General features: G+C 34.5%; 3 protein-coding genes across 3 annotated transcripts; 2 read left to right on the forward strand and 1 right to left on the reverse strand.

Annotated features, from left to right (window-relative positions):
- LOC133672621 (protein ENHANCED DISEASE RESISTANCE 2-like) lies at window positions 1-3,285 on the forward strand. Its single transcript, XM_062093087.1, has 3 exons — window positions 1-224; window positions 1,071-2,026; window positions 3,000-3,285. Coding segments are annotated over exons 2-3 (951 nt in total). The 5' UTR covers window positions 1-224; window positions 1,071-1,076; the 3' UTR covers window positions 3,001-3,285.
- Window positions 3,286-6,431: 3,146 nt separating this feature from the next.
- Window positions 6,432-8,293, reverse strand: LOC133672726 (RHOMBOID-like protein 13). Its single transcript, XM_062093233.1, has one exon. It carries the CDS (start codon window positions 7,718-7,720, stop codon window positions 6,911-6,913), a length of 810 nt encoding a protein of 269 aa, XP_061949217.1. The 5' UTR covers window positions 7,721-8,293; the 3' UTR covers window positions 6,432-6,910.
- Window positions 8,294-13,372: 5,079 nt separating this feature from the next.
- LOC133673155 (B-box zinc finger protein 24-like) lies at window positions 13,373-16,029 on the forward strand. Its single transcript, XM_062093831.1, has 3 exons — window positions 13,373-13,948; window positions 14,728-15,027; window positions 15,483-16,029. The coding sequence occupies exons 1-3, from the start codon at window positions 13,766-13,768 to the stop codon at window positions 15,705-15,707; spliced, it is 708 nt and encodes a 235-aa protein (XP_061949815.1). The 5' UTR covers window positions 13,373-13,765; the 3' UTR covers window positions 15,708-16,029.
- The last annotated feature ends 347 nt before the right edge of the window (window positions 16,030-16,376 follow it).

Consider the following 16,376-nt stretch of genomic DNA (forward strand, 5'->3'; position numbering starts at 1 on the left):
CATTCTCAAATATCCATTATCCACTGATCTAACCAGTTGCCAGTAAATAACAAACAGGGCAAGGCTTTTCTTCGTCAGAAGCATCAAAACCAACAAAAAGCAAACTACTTTAGTTTTAGCCAAGGCAGACAAAACCTTTATTTCTGATTTATGTCTCTGTATCTAATTTGGGTCTTAAAGAAATATTGACTCTTTGAGTTGCCCTTTGTCTTCTCTACAAAAAGGTTAGAACTTTATAGTCTTAATCGCTTTTCTACTTAATTTCTTTGGTGTTTCTAATTCTCTGGATTCTGGGGTTTAGTTACTGAAAGATTTATGTTTTTGTTACAAATCTTGTAGGGTTTTGTAGCTACCCTTCGTGGGTTTCTTGCTAAATTTACACTTGGGTAGATAATGACATGCTTACTTGTGTGGTTGTTATGTTTAAAGGTGGCTCTTTTGGTTTTGGTTTTGGTTTTGGTTTTGATGATTTGTTGAATTTTTTTCTGTTTTGGTCGTAATTGGTGTAGTGTAGTTCAGTTTGTTTTGCAAATACAGTGAAATTTGGTTTGATGGGATTTCTTTGCTGGTTTTAATTATGGTGACTAGTGTTGTGTATCTGGTTCTTATGTTTGAATTTGTTTTCATGTAACAGATGTAGATTTGGAAACAATTTCCCATGGATATTCTCTCAATATAACTATATGCACCAAACCTAATCACTTAAACATGTTGATAGCTAGGATTAGTAATTAGTCCCTGAACATTAAATGCTTGTTCAGGTTAATAAAACCTCAAAGAAGATCCTTTTAGAGAAAAAAAATAAGTAATAAATTTGATGATAATGTGATATGAAGATTCTTGACTCTGAAATTAGCAATCGCTTTATTTGGTTATGTTTTGATGGGTTGACCAAGTAGTCTTTAGTTATTTCAATATATTTTTTGTTTTATGAGGTGAGGGTGTGTATAGCAACACATATCTGGCAAGAGCTTGTGTAGAATATTGCCACTGATTGCATATGTTTGATGTTTCCCATTGTTGCTTTTGTTTTGTCACTTTTGGTTATCTGATATGTTTATGCCAAACAGAACCATATGGCTATCCCTGGTGATAGTGAGCATCAATGGATAGAGAGGGTAAAATCAGAGGGAGCTGTTCCACTACTTGATCCATATAATTGTTCAAATTGCTGGGCGTCTCCACCTGGAGAATGTTTCATGGTAAGAGGTCCAAAGTATTTGACAACTAAGGTTAAAATCCCTGGTGGTGAATCTCTTTTAAAGCCTCTTGGATTTGACTGGATCAAAGGTTCTACAAAGATTACAGAGGTTCTAAAGAATCGTAAAAGCCGTGTAAGGAAGGTTATTGATGAAGCTTTTCCAAATGGTGATAAGCCTTTTGTTTGGGCGTTTAATCTACAAGTTCCCGGTAAGGAAAACTATAGTGCTGTTGCTTATTTCGTAGGCACAGAACCAATTCCAGAGGGATCTTTAATGGACCAGTTCTTGAAAGGTGATGACGGGTTTAGAAACTCAAGGCTTAAACTGATTGCCAACATTGTCAAAGGCCCCTGGATAGTAAGAAAGGCAGTTGGAGAGCAGGCTGTGTGCATAATTGGGCGTACCCTTTCCTGCAAGTATTGTTTCGATGAACATTTTTTGGAAGTTGATGTGGATATTGGATCTTCAATGGTTGCAAGTGCAATAGTTCATTTGGCATTTGGTTACATCTCAATGTTGACTGTTGACCTAGCTTTTGTCATTGAGGGTCAAAGCGAGTCAGAGCTTCCAGAACGACTCTTAGGTGCCTTGAGATTTTCTGACTTAAATCCTGCTTGTGCTTCCTTATATGAGCCGTCACCTCTTGGAAGCACTGATAATTTGCAGTCTTCATTGCCGACACGCTTATGGAAGTCAATTGGCCAAGGATTTTCTCAACTCCTTCATCCCGTACCAGGTGCTCAAGAAAATGGTTCTACCTCTGACACAGCCCCTGTTAATGGAACTTCTGAGCTAAAAGAGGGCTGTGAAGACTCAAAGAAATGGTAAGGGTTGTGAATTGCAATTATTTTCGTTTTTTTACATTTGAGTGAGTAAAGGTTTAAATTTTGGTTAGTTTTGGTGCCATGTAAAAGTGAGCTCATAAAAAAAGATTTCAAGTTTTCAACTTTATCTTTTGTTTGCGTCACCGGAAGACTATTATAATGTCATAATGGCTTTATTCATTGAAAATCCATCTCTTAGAAGATTATATAGACAACATGCATGCCTAGTGAAGCCCTTTGTATGCAACCTCTTCATTAGTATGTCTTTTGGCATGAGATGATTGGCAATATTTAACGTAAGATGCATGCCTGTTATGATTTGTTTCCATCATGTGGAAGGCTACTTGCGTAACATGCAAATCCATTCAGTGCCTTTGTCTCCAAATCTGTTATCATCCCCTCCTTTTTCTTTCAGATACAAATAGTTGAGTTTTCTTCCTTGTGTCAATTATGCTCCCCTGTCAAGTTATCTGTGTTGCCTAAGTATGCAAACATCATCAATCACCACTTTCTCCTTATATGCTTCCCAATAGTTCTTGCTTTGGAGATTTTTCCTCCTGGTGAAAGTCTGTCGACATTATCTGTTTCCAGGACCTTTTCCTGGATTAACTATATCCTCTTAACTCTAGAAACTAACAATGTTCCCATATGTTTGGAATGTCTCAATAATTGCATTCAACTTACCTGTGCTTCTTGTGCAATTAGTCAAAACTTGAAAGATTGATTATAGCTCTAGGATATTCTTTATGTGAGAGAGTTCAATCATCCAAGTTCTTTATAAGATTTCTTCCACATGATTTCACTTCCAGATAGTTACATACTTGTCATGGTGCATAATCTATTCCTATCATTGTTATTTGACTTGCTGGTTCTGGAATTATATATTGTCATCAACTTCTTAATTCTTAACCAATCAATACAGTTACGAATTATATTAACAGTTTTCCTCTGGTAATCATAATAATATTTGCAGATGAATCAGATACTCCTCATGGACAGTGTATAAGCAGCTGTTGGAGTAGCTTAATAATCTAGATGTCACAGAATGATTGAAGTGGTAACAAGTATCAAATGTTCACTGCATTCAACTGCTCGATTACTAGCCGTGCCATTTAATTCTTTTGATTTGTTGTAGTTATGAGTAGACGTGCCATTTAATTCTTTTGATTTGATGTAGTTATGAGTAGACTGTTGGGGCAGTCAGTGAATCATATTATTTATTTGCAGAATATTAAATTTGTTGATAGCTGATTCTGTTACATTTGTAGTTCAAAAGTATTATTTCCACAAAAATCTAGGTTGAATTTGCCAATTTCATTTCTGTTATGTACTTGGGGTTCTGAGGAGATAAATTGAAGTGGTGAAGTTTCCTGAGAAAAGAACTGGAGTGAATGATGCTGCACAATGTAATCTGCCTTGAGGAGTTGGAATTGTGCCTTGATTAAAGAAGCTCTTTCACTGCCGCTGGCTGTAGTCGTTAGTACCTTACTGTTTCTTGAGCTGCATCCTGAATTTGACTCTCTTAGACTAACGAGTCCGATGGTTATGGTATAAGTGGCCAAGACCCTAGACTTCCGGTGACCTGTAAAATAAAGGGATAAAAGAAGGGCTAATTGGATGGTCTATAGACGCAGCTTGAATATTACAGGGCAAAAGTTGCAACCTTGTGTATCAATCCTTTTTGGCTATCATTGGCAGTACAGAAACTATCATCAACATCACATTTTTTGGTGATAAAAACATATCTCTGTTTTGGTATCCTCTGTCTATTATTGCCTTTTGGGATCCACACTTTACCTTCTATCTGGCTTAATATAATGTCCCGATCTGGATTGTGTTGATTGTTATCACTTTGGTGTTGGTGGGGCTCAGGCAACTCAATCAAAGCAGTTTTTGGCACCAAACAGCACTAGAAGATAAAAGAAACATATAAGGGTGGTCATTATTGAGTTTGAGGTAGGGCGACGCTTGGTCTAAAAGACTCTAAAACAGCTTCTTGTGGTAATACTTTCACCTTTTTCGGCTTCTTTTAACCTAAGCAGTGCATAATCTAGCAGGCACCAAAAATCAGCTGAACTAACTGTTCCCTCAGCAGATTTGAAAGCCCAATATTAAAGACGGGAAGATGGCTGGACCCCAGGAAAATCAAGAGAGAAGATATAATGACAGCTCAAGTAAAGAATGGTTATCAATTATGTTCATTAAATAAAAACTTAATATCGAATGCAACAATATTATCACCGTTCAACAAAGAGAATTCAAGACTAGGGGAGAGGACTTATGATCTGACACCCTTTAACTGTAGAATCTGATACCCATTACTGTCGAACGACGAAACAAAAGCTAGGCAAAACCCTAGTGCTTCCTGAAAAGTCGAGCTTATCTACCTCCAATTCCTATATTGAAGCATAATCTCATTCCCAGCAATTTTTTTGCAGTAGCTAAGTATGAATCAGTGACTCCAAAGTCCAAATGGAATATGACTTTGCATAAGATAATTGATTGCATGCAAATAAAGAATGAAACAGGAAACATTATCCAAACAACCAGTGTGCAGTTGTGCTCTAGCAATTGATTGATGCTATAGATAACTAACTATAAGCATAGCATTCATCAAAAAAGAAAAAAGAAAAAAGAAATCATGCATCATAGTCAAACAATGGTCACATTGCAGCATGCAAGCAGAGAGTTGAGCTACAGATGAAGCGCAAAAGATTGAACATGTTTTTAAGCTTGATAGTTATACAGAACAGAAATATCTTCATTGCATTACTATGGATATGTGAAAAAGTTCCTTTTCATCATTTCTTGAATGACATAGAGCCTACTCCAAAAATACAATCATGAGATCAGAAGACCAAAGATTTCTGAAAGGAACAAAAGCTGCGGAACAAAAGCTGCGGTACAACAAACAAAGAACAGGAGTCCACGACAATGGTTGATAATGTCTCAAACCACATTGGTCTACAATAACATGCATCCACCATTCTAACAAATGACTGAGAGAGAAAGCTGCACCCGTTAGTCTGTCACTCTACAGCAATAGGGAATGATTTGTTTCCGTCATTTGGAGGGTTATAAACTTACAATACTTGCCTAACATGCAAATGCAGCAAATCCATTCAGTGCCTTTATAGAAAAGAAGCGCGGGAAGTTTATGGTGCATAATCTATTCCTATCATTGTTATTTGACTTGCTGGTTCTGGAATTATTCATTGGCATCAACTTTTCCATTTTTAACCAGTTAAATTAACTGTTCTCCTCTGGTGATCATAATAACATTTGCAGATGAATCAGATACTCCTCATGGACAGCGTTTATGCGGCTTGGAGTAGCTTAATAATCTAAATGTCACGGAATAATTGAAGTGGTAACAAGCATCAAACGTTCACAGCAGTCAACACCTCGACTACTAGCCATGCCATTTAATTCTTTTGATTTGTTGTAGTTATGAGTAAACTGTATGTTAGGACAGCCAAGGAATCATATTACTTATTTGCAGGATATTAAATTTGTTGGTAGCTGATTCTGTTACATTTGTAGTTCAAAAGTATTGTTTCCACAAAAAGCTAGGTTGAATTTGCCAATTTCATTTCTGTTATGTACTTGGGTTCTGAGAAGATAAATTGAACTGGTGAAGTTTCCTGAGAAAATAACTGGAGTGAATGATACAGTACAGTGAACTGGTGAATTTACCTTCTCTGGGTTCTTTTAACCTAAGGCAGTGCATAATATTAAGGACGGGAAGATGGCTGGACCCGAGGAAAATCACGAGAGAAAATAAGATGACTGATTATGTAAAGAATGGTTGTCAATTATGTCCATTGAACAAAATCTTCACGACAAATGCAGCAATATTATCACCATTCAACAATCAGATTTCAAGGTTCGGGGAGGGAACTTAAGATCTGATACCTTTTACTGTAGAGAAGGAGAAAAAAAGGTTGGCAAGTTCTCTATGCAAAATGAGTCCATGACAAGTGTTCTGTTTACCAATCAAAACCGTTGTTTTATCTCTTTCTGCCAAAACCCTAGTGCTTCCTGAATGAATAAGTCGAGCTTATCTACCTCCAATTCCTATATTAAAGCATAATCACATTCCCAGCAAATTTTTGCCATAGCTGAGTAAGAATCAGTGACTCCAAAGACCAAATGGGATGTGACTTTGCATATGATAATTGATTGCATGTAGTAGAGATCTAGTATAGTGGTCCATGAAAGAATGAAACAGGAAACATTATCCAAACAACTATTGTGCATTTGTGCTCTAGCCATTGATTTAATGCAATAGATAACTATAAGAATAGCATTCATAAAAAAAAAAACAAACTAATGCATCATAGTCAAACAACGGTCACATTGCGAAACGCAAGCAGACAGTTGAGCTGCAATTGAATCGCAAAGGTTGAACAAAAAAAAGCATCTTCTGTTTGTAAGCTTATAGTTATACAGAACAGTAATATCTTCACTGCATTACTATGGATATGTGAACAAGTTCCTTTTCATCATTTCTTGAATGATATCGAGCCTACTCAAAAATAAAATCATGAGATCAGAAGACCAAAGAATTTCAAAAGGAGGAAAAGCTGTGGTACAACAAACAAAGAACAGGGGTGCACAACAATGGTTGATAATGTCTACATTGGTCTACAACAACATGCATCCACCATTCTAACAAATGATTCAATGAGAAAGATGCACCTGTAAGTCAGTAACTCTACAGCTGAAGGGAGTGCCAACTTGAGCTTTTGATGGTCAGGAAGATGAGGAAAATCACAATGTAAGGGTCCAGCATAACAGAAGATAATTAAATAGTATTGGGGATGACTATTCAGTGAGTAAAAGCCCATTGTTAACAAATAGGAATGAGATCTTAGGCGGAGGTTAAACAATTTCAACACCTTCAACTGGCAGTGAACTCTCCTGCAAGGTTCTACCACTTCCAAGAAACCGCACAGATGGCAGTAAAGGATCCGTAACAGATTCAATCTCAAGAAAATCAAAATCATAGGCACCCGACCGCTTCAAACTGACCACAAAAACAAGCACAATCCATCCAAGCATTGATATTGCCCAGTAATTGTTCATCCCATGTATCAAACCCCATGCAATAGCATATCCAACAACAATTCCTGATAAATGGCCAAGAAAACTCGCTTGTGGAACAATAATTGATGTAAAAATCAATGACTCGAAAGGAGCAAAACTGATAGGAAGCGAAAGAAATCCAAAAAGATCCAACTTTGAGGATGGTTGCTTCACAGAAAGAATTGTCATCCACCCAAATACAACACATGAATACCCAACAGCCGTCACACTCCGAAAATACTCTATCTTAAATCTTTGTATCAATAAATGGTACATCCCCAGTACTAGTGCCCCAGATAAAACAACCAACACAAGTGTATGGTGAAGATAATAAGCCACACCAAGGCCAATGTGCCCCAACTGTTCCACAACCCCTAGACTCCAAAGCGCACTCATATTGAAAACAAGATGAATAACACTAATATGTGAAAAAGCTGAAGTTATTATCCTCCAATGGTGCCCTTCGATGGCATTTTCATAACTTAATCCCACATGAGAGTACCCAAAATTTCTCTTCTGTATATAAAACCATATAGCACTACATATTCCTATTATACAGCTTGTAGCAGGCTTTTCCACAATCTCATAAAACAATGGTCTCCCCATCTATAACAAAGCCCTCCACTTCCTCTCTTTAAAACCGCAAGGTGCTCAACAATGCAATACCAAATGAAGCTTTTCCACTACCGAAAAAATCCACCAAAGGTCAGACAAGTGTGGATTCTCCTCAAAGATCAAACTTTATCAGCTAAAGCAAAAACCCTTTACAAATCTAACAAATTTGAATAACCCGGGATCAAAATTAACCTCCAAAAAACCTAAACTTTACACATCCAACCATTCCAACATGAATAAAAATCTAGATTTCCTTTACAATCAAACACTGCCCGATTCTCGCACTGAATCCCTCATAAAGTACAAGTATAAACTATATGCTAGTCCCAATAATGGTACTAAAGTTTTGAAATTTCAGTTCCAAGAACAATAAAATAAAGAAAGGTTTAGATTTTTTTGACAAAAAGATTGGAGAAAAAAAGGGCATTTTAGAGAGATATAAATTTGTTACCTTTTTGCTTCAAATTGATTGAGTTGTATGAGCTTTGTAGTTTCGTTCTTTCTTTTGGGTGCTTCCGTATTTTGCAAAGATAACTTGGATTTGAAAGTTTATATATGGTGGGCCCTTTTGAAAAGCATTGAGACATGGCTCAACTGCCATTGATGTTTAAAATTCCCAAAGGCCCAAAGCTACCATCTGTAATGATAAATGACATGTAGTATTTGTGCTATGTGTTTGAATGACACAACAAAAAAAATAAAATGATTCTAAAATATAATTTATATTATTTTTTAATATATTTTTTCAAGTAAAAACCTTTTAAATTTAAAACTTTCACAGGTCTATATTACCTTATATTTAATTTTTATCAAATAAATGAGGATGGTGAGATTCGAACTCATGACCATTTGGTCATTAAGGCTCTGATATCATGTTAAAGAACTAATTCAACCCAAAAACTTAAGCTGTTAGGTGAGGTCCCAGAATATAATTTATATTATTCTCTACCAAAAAGATGGGTGTCAAAAGATTGGTGTTTACGGTAGAGGTTATTTTTAAAAATATTTTTTATTTAGAGATATATTAAAATAATATATTTTTTATTTTTTAAAATTTATTTTTGATATTAACACATCAAAACGATCCAAAAATACAAAACAATTAATTTAAAACAAAAAAATTCAAATTTTGATGAAAAGCAGGTTGCATTGTGAAGGTTGTTTTTCGAAGTGTTTTTCACTTGAGAATATATTAAAATAATATTTTTTTATTTTTGATATCAGTGCATCAAATGATCCAAAAACATCTAAAAATATTAATTTCAGAAATACAGTTCGGCCATACTCTTAAACACACCGTTATCTCTTAAGTTATTTTGTTAAACTTAACTCAAGAAAAAAACTCCACGAAGGAAAATATCTTGAGAAAATTATAAATTAGTCTATGTAATTTTATAAAATAAATTAAATAATTCTTCTAGTTTTAAAAACTTATGAATTAATTTCTTGATTAGTGTTGATCATGTTATTTTTTAATTTATTTTAAAAATAGAAAAAGGAAAGAGAAAACTAATATGAAAAGATTGGTAATTAAAAAATATATTTTTAAACAAAGTGACATTAAATTAAACATGATCAAGACTAATCAAGAAGCTAATTGGTTAGCTTTTTACACTAGAGAGGATTCTTTATTTATTTTACAAAAATTATTTCAAATCAAATGAATTTCAAATTATTGCAGCAGGAAGTTTCCTTTTGTGCGGGTGTTGGTACCATATGACAGGGAAATATCAAAATATTGTAGTGTTTGTTGGTTGGTACGTGCATGGCAGTAGCAATTATTACCAAGAACTTGAGAATTTGGAATTGGTTTATAATTAAAAGATATGAATTTAAATCTTGTTCACATGGAAAATAAAGGAACTAATTAAGTAATTAGTAAGAAATTCATTTTGATGCATATATAATTATATTATTAATGGGAAATTAATAATAATAATAATAATAATAATAATAATTGATAGAAAAGGGAAAGCATGATCTAGGGGAAAACAATGTTATAATTGTTTTAATTAGTTTTTTTATCTTATGTTGGAATCTTTAGAAGATACTGCTAAAGAACTTGGAAGAAAAAAGTCCAACTATTAAATTATAAATTGGTTTGTTTATGTGTTTTAAAAAAATTAATTTTTTTTATTTTAAATTTTTATATATATATTTTTAAATCATTGGTGTATTAATATTAAAAATTATTTTTAAAAATAAAAAAATACTATTTTAATATATTTTTAAATAAAAATATTTTTAGAAATAATTATGAGTATAATTTCCGAGACACTATGATGAAGCTAGTAGGGTAAACTTTATTATTAAAAGATTTGGTATAAATTCCACTAGGCAACCAACACTTGGGCTCAACTTGGCTACAGAAGGAAACCAAAATTGAGGCCTCGACGGCCTCTCGCAGGTAAGGGTGCTCGCCAGAGTAGAGTTTATATATATATATATATATATATAATAAATTATTTTTTACTTAAAAAAAATTAAATCAGTGTTTTTTATATGTTTTTAAACTATTTTGATAATTTAATATAAAAAATAAAAAATATTACTAATATATTTTCAATTAAAAAACATCTTACATTAAAAGTATCAAACACTTCACCTGGAGAATGAAAACTCCCTAAAACAAATGGATGATTGGAAAAAATAAATGATTGGGTTATCGTATCAATTTAATAATTATCATGTCAATTTAAATCAATTATTTTTAAAAATTAAGTTTTTTTTTCATGATACTAACATGATTAAATTTAAATTAAGTTCAATTGAGTAAACTGAATCACTAAGAATCCAGTCGACTCAATCAAGTTTTACCGGTTAATATCTTATTCAATTTAACAAGAAATTCAACCCACATCAAACTTTAAATTCTAAATTTCTTAGATTATACTGCCACTCTAAGTTGAGCTTAACAGCTATATACACAAAAACTATATATATAATTTGGTCTTTATTAATTTGACTACTATATTTTTTTTTTAAATAATTATTCTTTTTTAATTCCATTTCTTATCATTTGATTTTATTTATTTTTTATATTAAATTTTATTTTTATTCTCTTAATTGCTATTTAAATTTTTTATACTTTTTCTAAATGAAATTTGTTTTTCAATTTCATTCTTTACCATTTTATTTTGATTTATTTTTATATTAATTTTGGTTTTTTTATTGCTATATGTTTTTTTATCCTTTTTTTTAATGTATTTTTTTTAATTTTATTCCTTATTATTTTATAATCAAGAATTTTATTTTATTATTTTTTAAGATCTATTCTCTGGCTACGACATGAAGCTGTTAACCACACAATTAAAATAATATATTAACATGACTTATTTCTCATATAAACAATAACCGACTTTCAATTTTTATATATTCTCACCACAATTCCCAATACAAAGGAGCCATTTCCCAAGGTTTGTGCATTGTTCCTCGTAACAGGCAAAAAGAAGGCACAATCTCGCCTCCCTTTTTATCTCTTTGAAACAAGATCCTGTCCCAATCCTCCACTGGGTCTCCTCAAAAAAACAAATTCCCAATCGGATCTGCCGATAAGTTTCAATGAGCATGGTTTGATCGTGTAATGTCGATGTAATTGAGAGTTATTCTTGTTTGATGACCCATTTTAGAATCTAACAAATTTGTCCTCCAGAATTTGCCATGCTTTGATTACTACTTGGAGGTCCCTACACCATTAATGTCAAGATTAACAGTTAATCATCGAATTATTTATTACGGCTGATGATTTTGGGTGCAACAAAACCCAACAACCTTGCTCAGACATTTCCACAATGGTTCAACCACTAACCCATCTTGGATTAAGAAGTAGTAGCATAATCCAAGGTTATTTGTTTATTTATAAACACATCATGGTAATCTACAATATCCCATGATACTACTAATACCATGTCCGATTTCTTGAACCGTCTTTGGCCATGACGAGCACTGAGGTCTGTCCAGTCGTGGCATCCAGCTTGTCCGGCCATGGAAGACAGCATTCTCTCCGCCAGTTTTCTGATACCTGGGAAGACAGTTATGAGAGCAATTATCGCAATGCAAGGCGTGCGTTTCTAAGCAGCTACCATTTCTCAGAAGAAAATGGCATCAGGGACAAGCTGAGGAGGTCTGTGAAGGAGATCAACGAGGTTGTCAGAGGAGTTGTTTCGGACATCCGTGAAGAGATTTGTAAGAGAAGGATTCGCATCAAAGTTTTCAGGTTCTCTTTGGGGTTGCCATGTTTGATTCTTTCTAGTGTAAGATGTTTTGCGCCCTGGATTGGAAGGAGGAGAGAGTTGATGCAGTGATCAATTCTGAGTTCATGTGGATCAATCACCAAGATTTGGCGACACCTTTTGACTATATTGATGACTGAATCATAATTATGTATATTGTATATGATCTAATAATAATGCTGCTTTTAAATCAATTAATTATCCTCTCTTTTTTTGAGCTCTTATTTTTTTACCAAAAAAACAAAAAGAAATAATATTATTTTAATAAAAAATAATTACTTTAATTAATTCCAACAAATAATTATGAATTACTTAGATATTTTTTGCGATTCATATACTAAAGTTGGGAAAAGACAACTGAGAAACCCTAGGATGGCTGATGTATATGCGACCTCAGCTGGTATCGCAGCCGCTTCTGGAGACGCCTCCATCCATGTGATAAATGACAAGTCATTTTCATGAATCAGAGCTGTTACTTTAGCAAAACTTATAGAGTGTGAAATGTGATCCATGAAAATTAATAAAATCTTGGGGGGAGACTTTATTGTCTTCTTTCGTGTATGAAAATCTCAATTTCATCCTAAAATAATTAGTTTTATCAATTTTAGTTTTTGTATTAGACATTTTTTTAATCAAGTCATTTTGTCTGAAAATCAGCACAGTTTCATGAAGAAAAACATCAAATTCTCTTCAAAATAGTGTTGTTTCCAACATAAATGAACAAAAAAGAAGGATTTCTTATGTTTTGTACACGAATATAAACACTTTTTAATTGTTGAATAGGTTGGAGAATCTTCTTAATAATATTTTACTTGCAATTTCATAGTTAAAGAATCATCATGATCCCATGATGAAAAACATTAAACTCTCTTCGGTTGCATTATGAATGAACAAAAAAAGGAAAAATCTCTTATGTTTTTGTGCGAGTTTACACGGATATATAAATACTATTGAATAAGTTTGAAAATCTTCATGTCTGACCAGAGTCATCATAATTTCATGAAGGAAATGTATCAAACATTCTTCAAAATAATATTTTTTTCCTGTAAAAAAAAAACAGCAACAATGGACATGAACAGAAGAAGGAAAATTGAGGAATGTCTATTACTTTAAAGACCCAATTGAAAAAAATTTAGTTTGAAGATTCAATCAAGAATTCATGAACAGTTTGGAGACTCATTTGAGGTTTCGAAAATCTAACATCAAGTTAGTTGGCATGCATGAATGTTCTATGTCAAGTGGCAACACAAGAAGACAATTGTGTGCATGTTGCCTTCCTCGCCTTACCAATTCAACTCTTAAAGAAGTCTGAAAATAATCAAGGACCATAAGTACTTGCTGTTTGCTTACAAAACCACAGCCACACATGGAGTTTGGCCCCACCATGCATTGCTGTCTCTTCCACATTTCGTGGTTTTGACTCACAAAATATCAAGGTCTTATCTGCAAACACTCAGCTTCTTGGATTCTGCACCACGCACTCAGTTTTCCTGTATCTTCCACATATTCTTGCTTATATTACTTCTCTTAGGTCTCATCTTTCTCTTCTCTTCTTTCCTCCTGTTGTTTGTGTTCTTGGCCAAATCTTCTTTCTTTCTCTTTTTGCTTGGTTGCACTTTATTGGGAAAAAAAGATCAGCATTTCAGGTAGTTTTTTGAAACATATGTTTCACTGTCTCATTTACTGTACCTTGGCATAGTTTGAGTCCGCTCAAGAGGTTGCAAGAAACTAGAGAAGGTGAACTAACAAGGGATCTGCTAAAAGAGAGTGGGGGTTTGATCTGATTTAACTTTCAATCAAGAAGATGAAAATTCAGTGTGATGTGTGTGAGAAAGCACCAGCCACAGTGATTTGTTGTGCTGATGAGGCTGCCCTTTGTGAAAAATGTGACATAGAAGTTCATGCAGCAAACAAGCTTGCTAGCAAACACCAAAGACTTCTTCTCCAGTGCCTCTCCAACAAGCTGCCTCCATGCGATATATGCCAAGTAATTTCATTTCTCACCTTTAGCACTAATTTTTAATTGATTTATTGTAATTTGTTTATGTTTATGTAATTTTCTATCAGATCTTGCTTTTGGAATTGTGATCTATCATTCTGGTTTATGATTTGGTGTTTGCAGAGTATGGAATTTGAGTCTGTTTATTCATTTATCTATGCTCACTTTGAGTTCCAAGAAATCATAAGATGGCGAAAAACCCTAAGGAATCATTGCTGATAGAGTGTGAGATCTTGAATAAGAACTGTATAATCCAGTTCTTGTAGTGTGTCTTGGCAGCTATTTGAGCATTAACTTATTAAGGGCACTTTTGCTATAAATTAATACCTTGTTCAAACCAAGAAATTCTTTATAGATTTGTATATTTAATGAATTTTAATGAGTTTATGGTGATTCATGATAGAGACATAAGTTATATTGAAAAGAGATAAGAGTCTCACAGGTTTAGTCTATGGGGGGGAAAGGGACTAGCTAGGGATGTGTGGTTAAGGCACTCATCTTGGATTCAAACCTCACCTAGACGGCCTGGATTAGTCAATGTGTGGATGTTGCCATGCGGATTCTGTCCGGTTTATCTTAGAGGGATTCCTTCTAAACCCTGTTTTAATAGAAGATGAAGTTACTTGATATCTAAAATGCTTGTTTTTAACTATTTATCAAGTGACAACCGTAATGCTCTCGTTGGGTTTTCGTATTTCTATAAACTTCTGCTTTTATGGTTGTGAAGTTTTTCTCATCCGTGTCTCTCTAATTAATTTGATTTTCAGGAAAAGGCTGCTTTCATTTTCTGTGTTGAAGACAGAGCCCTCTTTTGCCGGGATTGCGATGAACCAATCCATTCAGCTGGTAGCCTTTCTGCGAATCACCAGCGGTTTCTGGCCACTGGAATCCGAGTGGCTTTAAGCTCTAGTTGCTCCAAGGACACTCAGAAGAGTTCTTTAGAGCCACCAAATCAGAGTGAACAACAAACTTCCAAGTTGCCTTGGCAGCATGCATCGAGTTTTGGCTCTTCTTGGGCTGTTGATGATTTTCTACAGTTCTCTGACATTGAAGAATCCACTGACAAGGTAATAAGAAGTTTTTGTATGGACTCAATAATGTCCCCCATATTTTGTTTGCAAACAATATGTCTTCAAAAGGGATGAAAAAGTTGGGAGAAAGTGGGTATTTCTTCCCCCGAGATCATATGACTCAGAGTCTCGAACCATTGATTGATTGTGTAATGGTATATGGTATATGGTTCGTCCTAATATAGTTGACCCTCAACTTAACCCTAAATGATCAGTTTTCCATCAATCGGAGAACAAGGGGCTTACAGTAGTTCCCTTGAATATAGAAACTAGCAGTCACTTTCTGTTAATGCATTTCGATGATCCTTTTGAGCATCCAACCCTGCCTTTGCAAAACGTGGGCATGTGTTTTTTCGTTCCCCAGTTACATGAAGAACAAAATTGATGTCGGAACTGATGGATTGACCTTTGTCTTTCAAATCTCAATGACTTCTTGTTTCTTTTCTGTGCAGAAAGAGCAACTTGGGCTAGGAGAGTTTGACTGGCTAGCTGACATGGGTCTTTTCAGTGAGCAACTTCCTCAGGAGGCTTTAGCAGCAGCTGAAGTTCCTCAACTACCAATCTCACCACCAACCAATGTGAACTCATACAGACCCCCCAAATTCAGCATGCCCCATAAGAAGCCTAGGATTGAAATCGATGACGATGAGTACTTCACCGTACCTGATCTTGGCTGAACTCATGGTGCTAAACTCTGCAGTTTGAGTTGAACTTTTGAAGAACGACGCATACTTTCATAAGTACCTATATGCATCTGTGTATGTATATAGTCTGTATTTACATAAACATGCATGAAACTTCGTGTATTTAGAGAGTAGAGAGTAGCATCACAGGTAGTTCTACGGATTCATTTTCTACCTTTTCCTGTATTTTTGTTTGCCTTTGAAAGTGGAATTACATCAATCAGTTCTCTTGATTGTAATAACTCACATGTAATTCTCAACTATTACTCGTTTGCACATCGTGCTAGAACATTACTAGCTAGTATTTGGATCGTTACTTGCTAGGGTTACTCTTTCCCTGGAAATGCAGATTGGTCGAAATGCTGCACTCAATGTTAAGCTTCATCGCCTGGGGTTTGTGCTTGCAAATCTAAAATTGAACGTTAAGAAAATGTTTTGTACAATTCAATGGATGGCACATGATATGATGGAAAAGGAAATAGCTCTCTTTTTCGCAAAATTACCTCTGGTAGATCACGGTTCATGAGTTTTTTACTCGAAAGAAAACTTTCCATGCGAGGCTTCAGGGGGATTTCAGGGAGCCTACAGACAAATCAGCCAATCGTATAATGGCAATCGATCTTGATGCCGCTAAATATGATGGCTTTCTATCGCCATTGATCG

Source organism: Populus nigra, chromosome 14 (assembly GCF_951802175.1).
Source record: "Populus nigra chromosome 14, ddPopNigr1.1, whole genome shotgun sequence".
Classification (NCBI taxonomy): Eukaryota; Viridiplantae; Streptophyta; class Magnoliopsida; order Malpighiales; family Salicaceae; genus Populus; species Populus nigra.

Bases quoted from the DNA above. Each gene is read 5' to 3' on its own strand.
- LOC133672621 (XM_062093087.1), top strand. From the start codon at position 1,077: ATGGCTATCCCTGGTGATAGTGAGCATCAATGGATAGAGAGGGTAAAA.
- LOC133672726 (XM_062093233.1), bottom strand. From the start codon at position 7,720: ATGGGGAGACCATTGTTTTATGAGATTGTGGAAAAGCCTGCTACAAGC.
- LOC133673155 (XM_062093831.1), top strand. From the start codon at position 13,766: ATGAAAATTCAGTGTGATGTGTGTGAGAAAGCACCAGCCACAGTGATT. The intron at 13,949-14,727 runs GTAATTTCATTT...TTTGATTTTCAG, and splicing joins CTCCATGCGATATATGCCAA to GAAAAGGCTGCTTTCATTTT. The intron at 15,028-15,482 runs GTAATAAGAAGT...TTTTCTGTGCAG, and splicing joins TTGAAGAATCCACTGACAAG to AAAGAGCAACTTGGGCTAGG.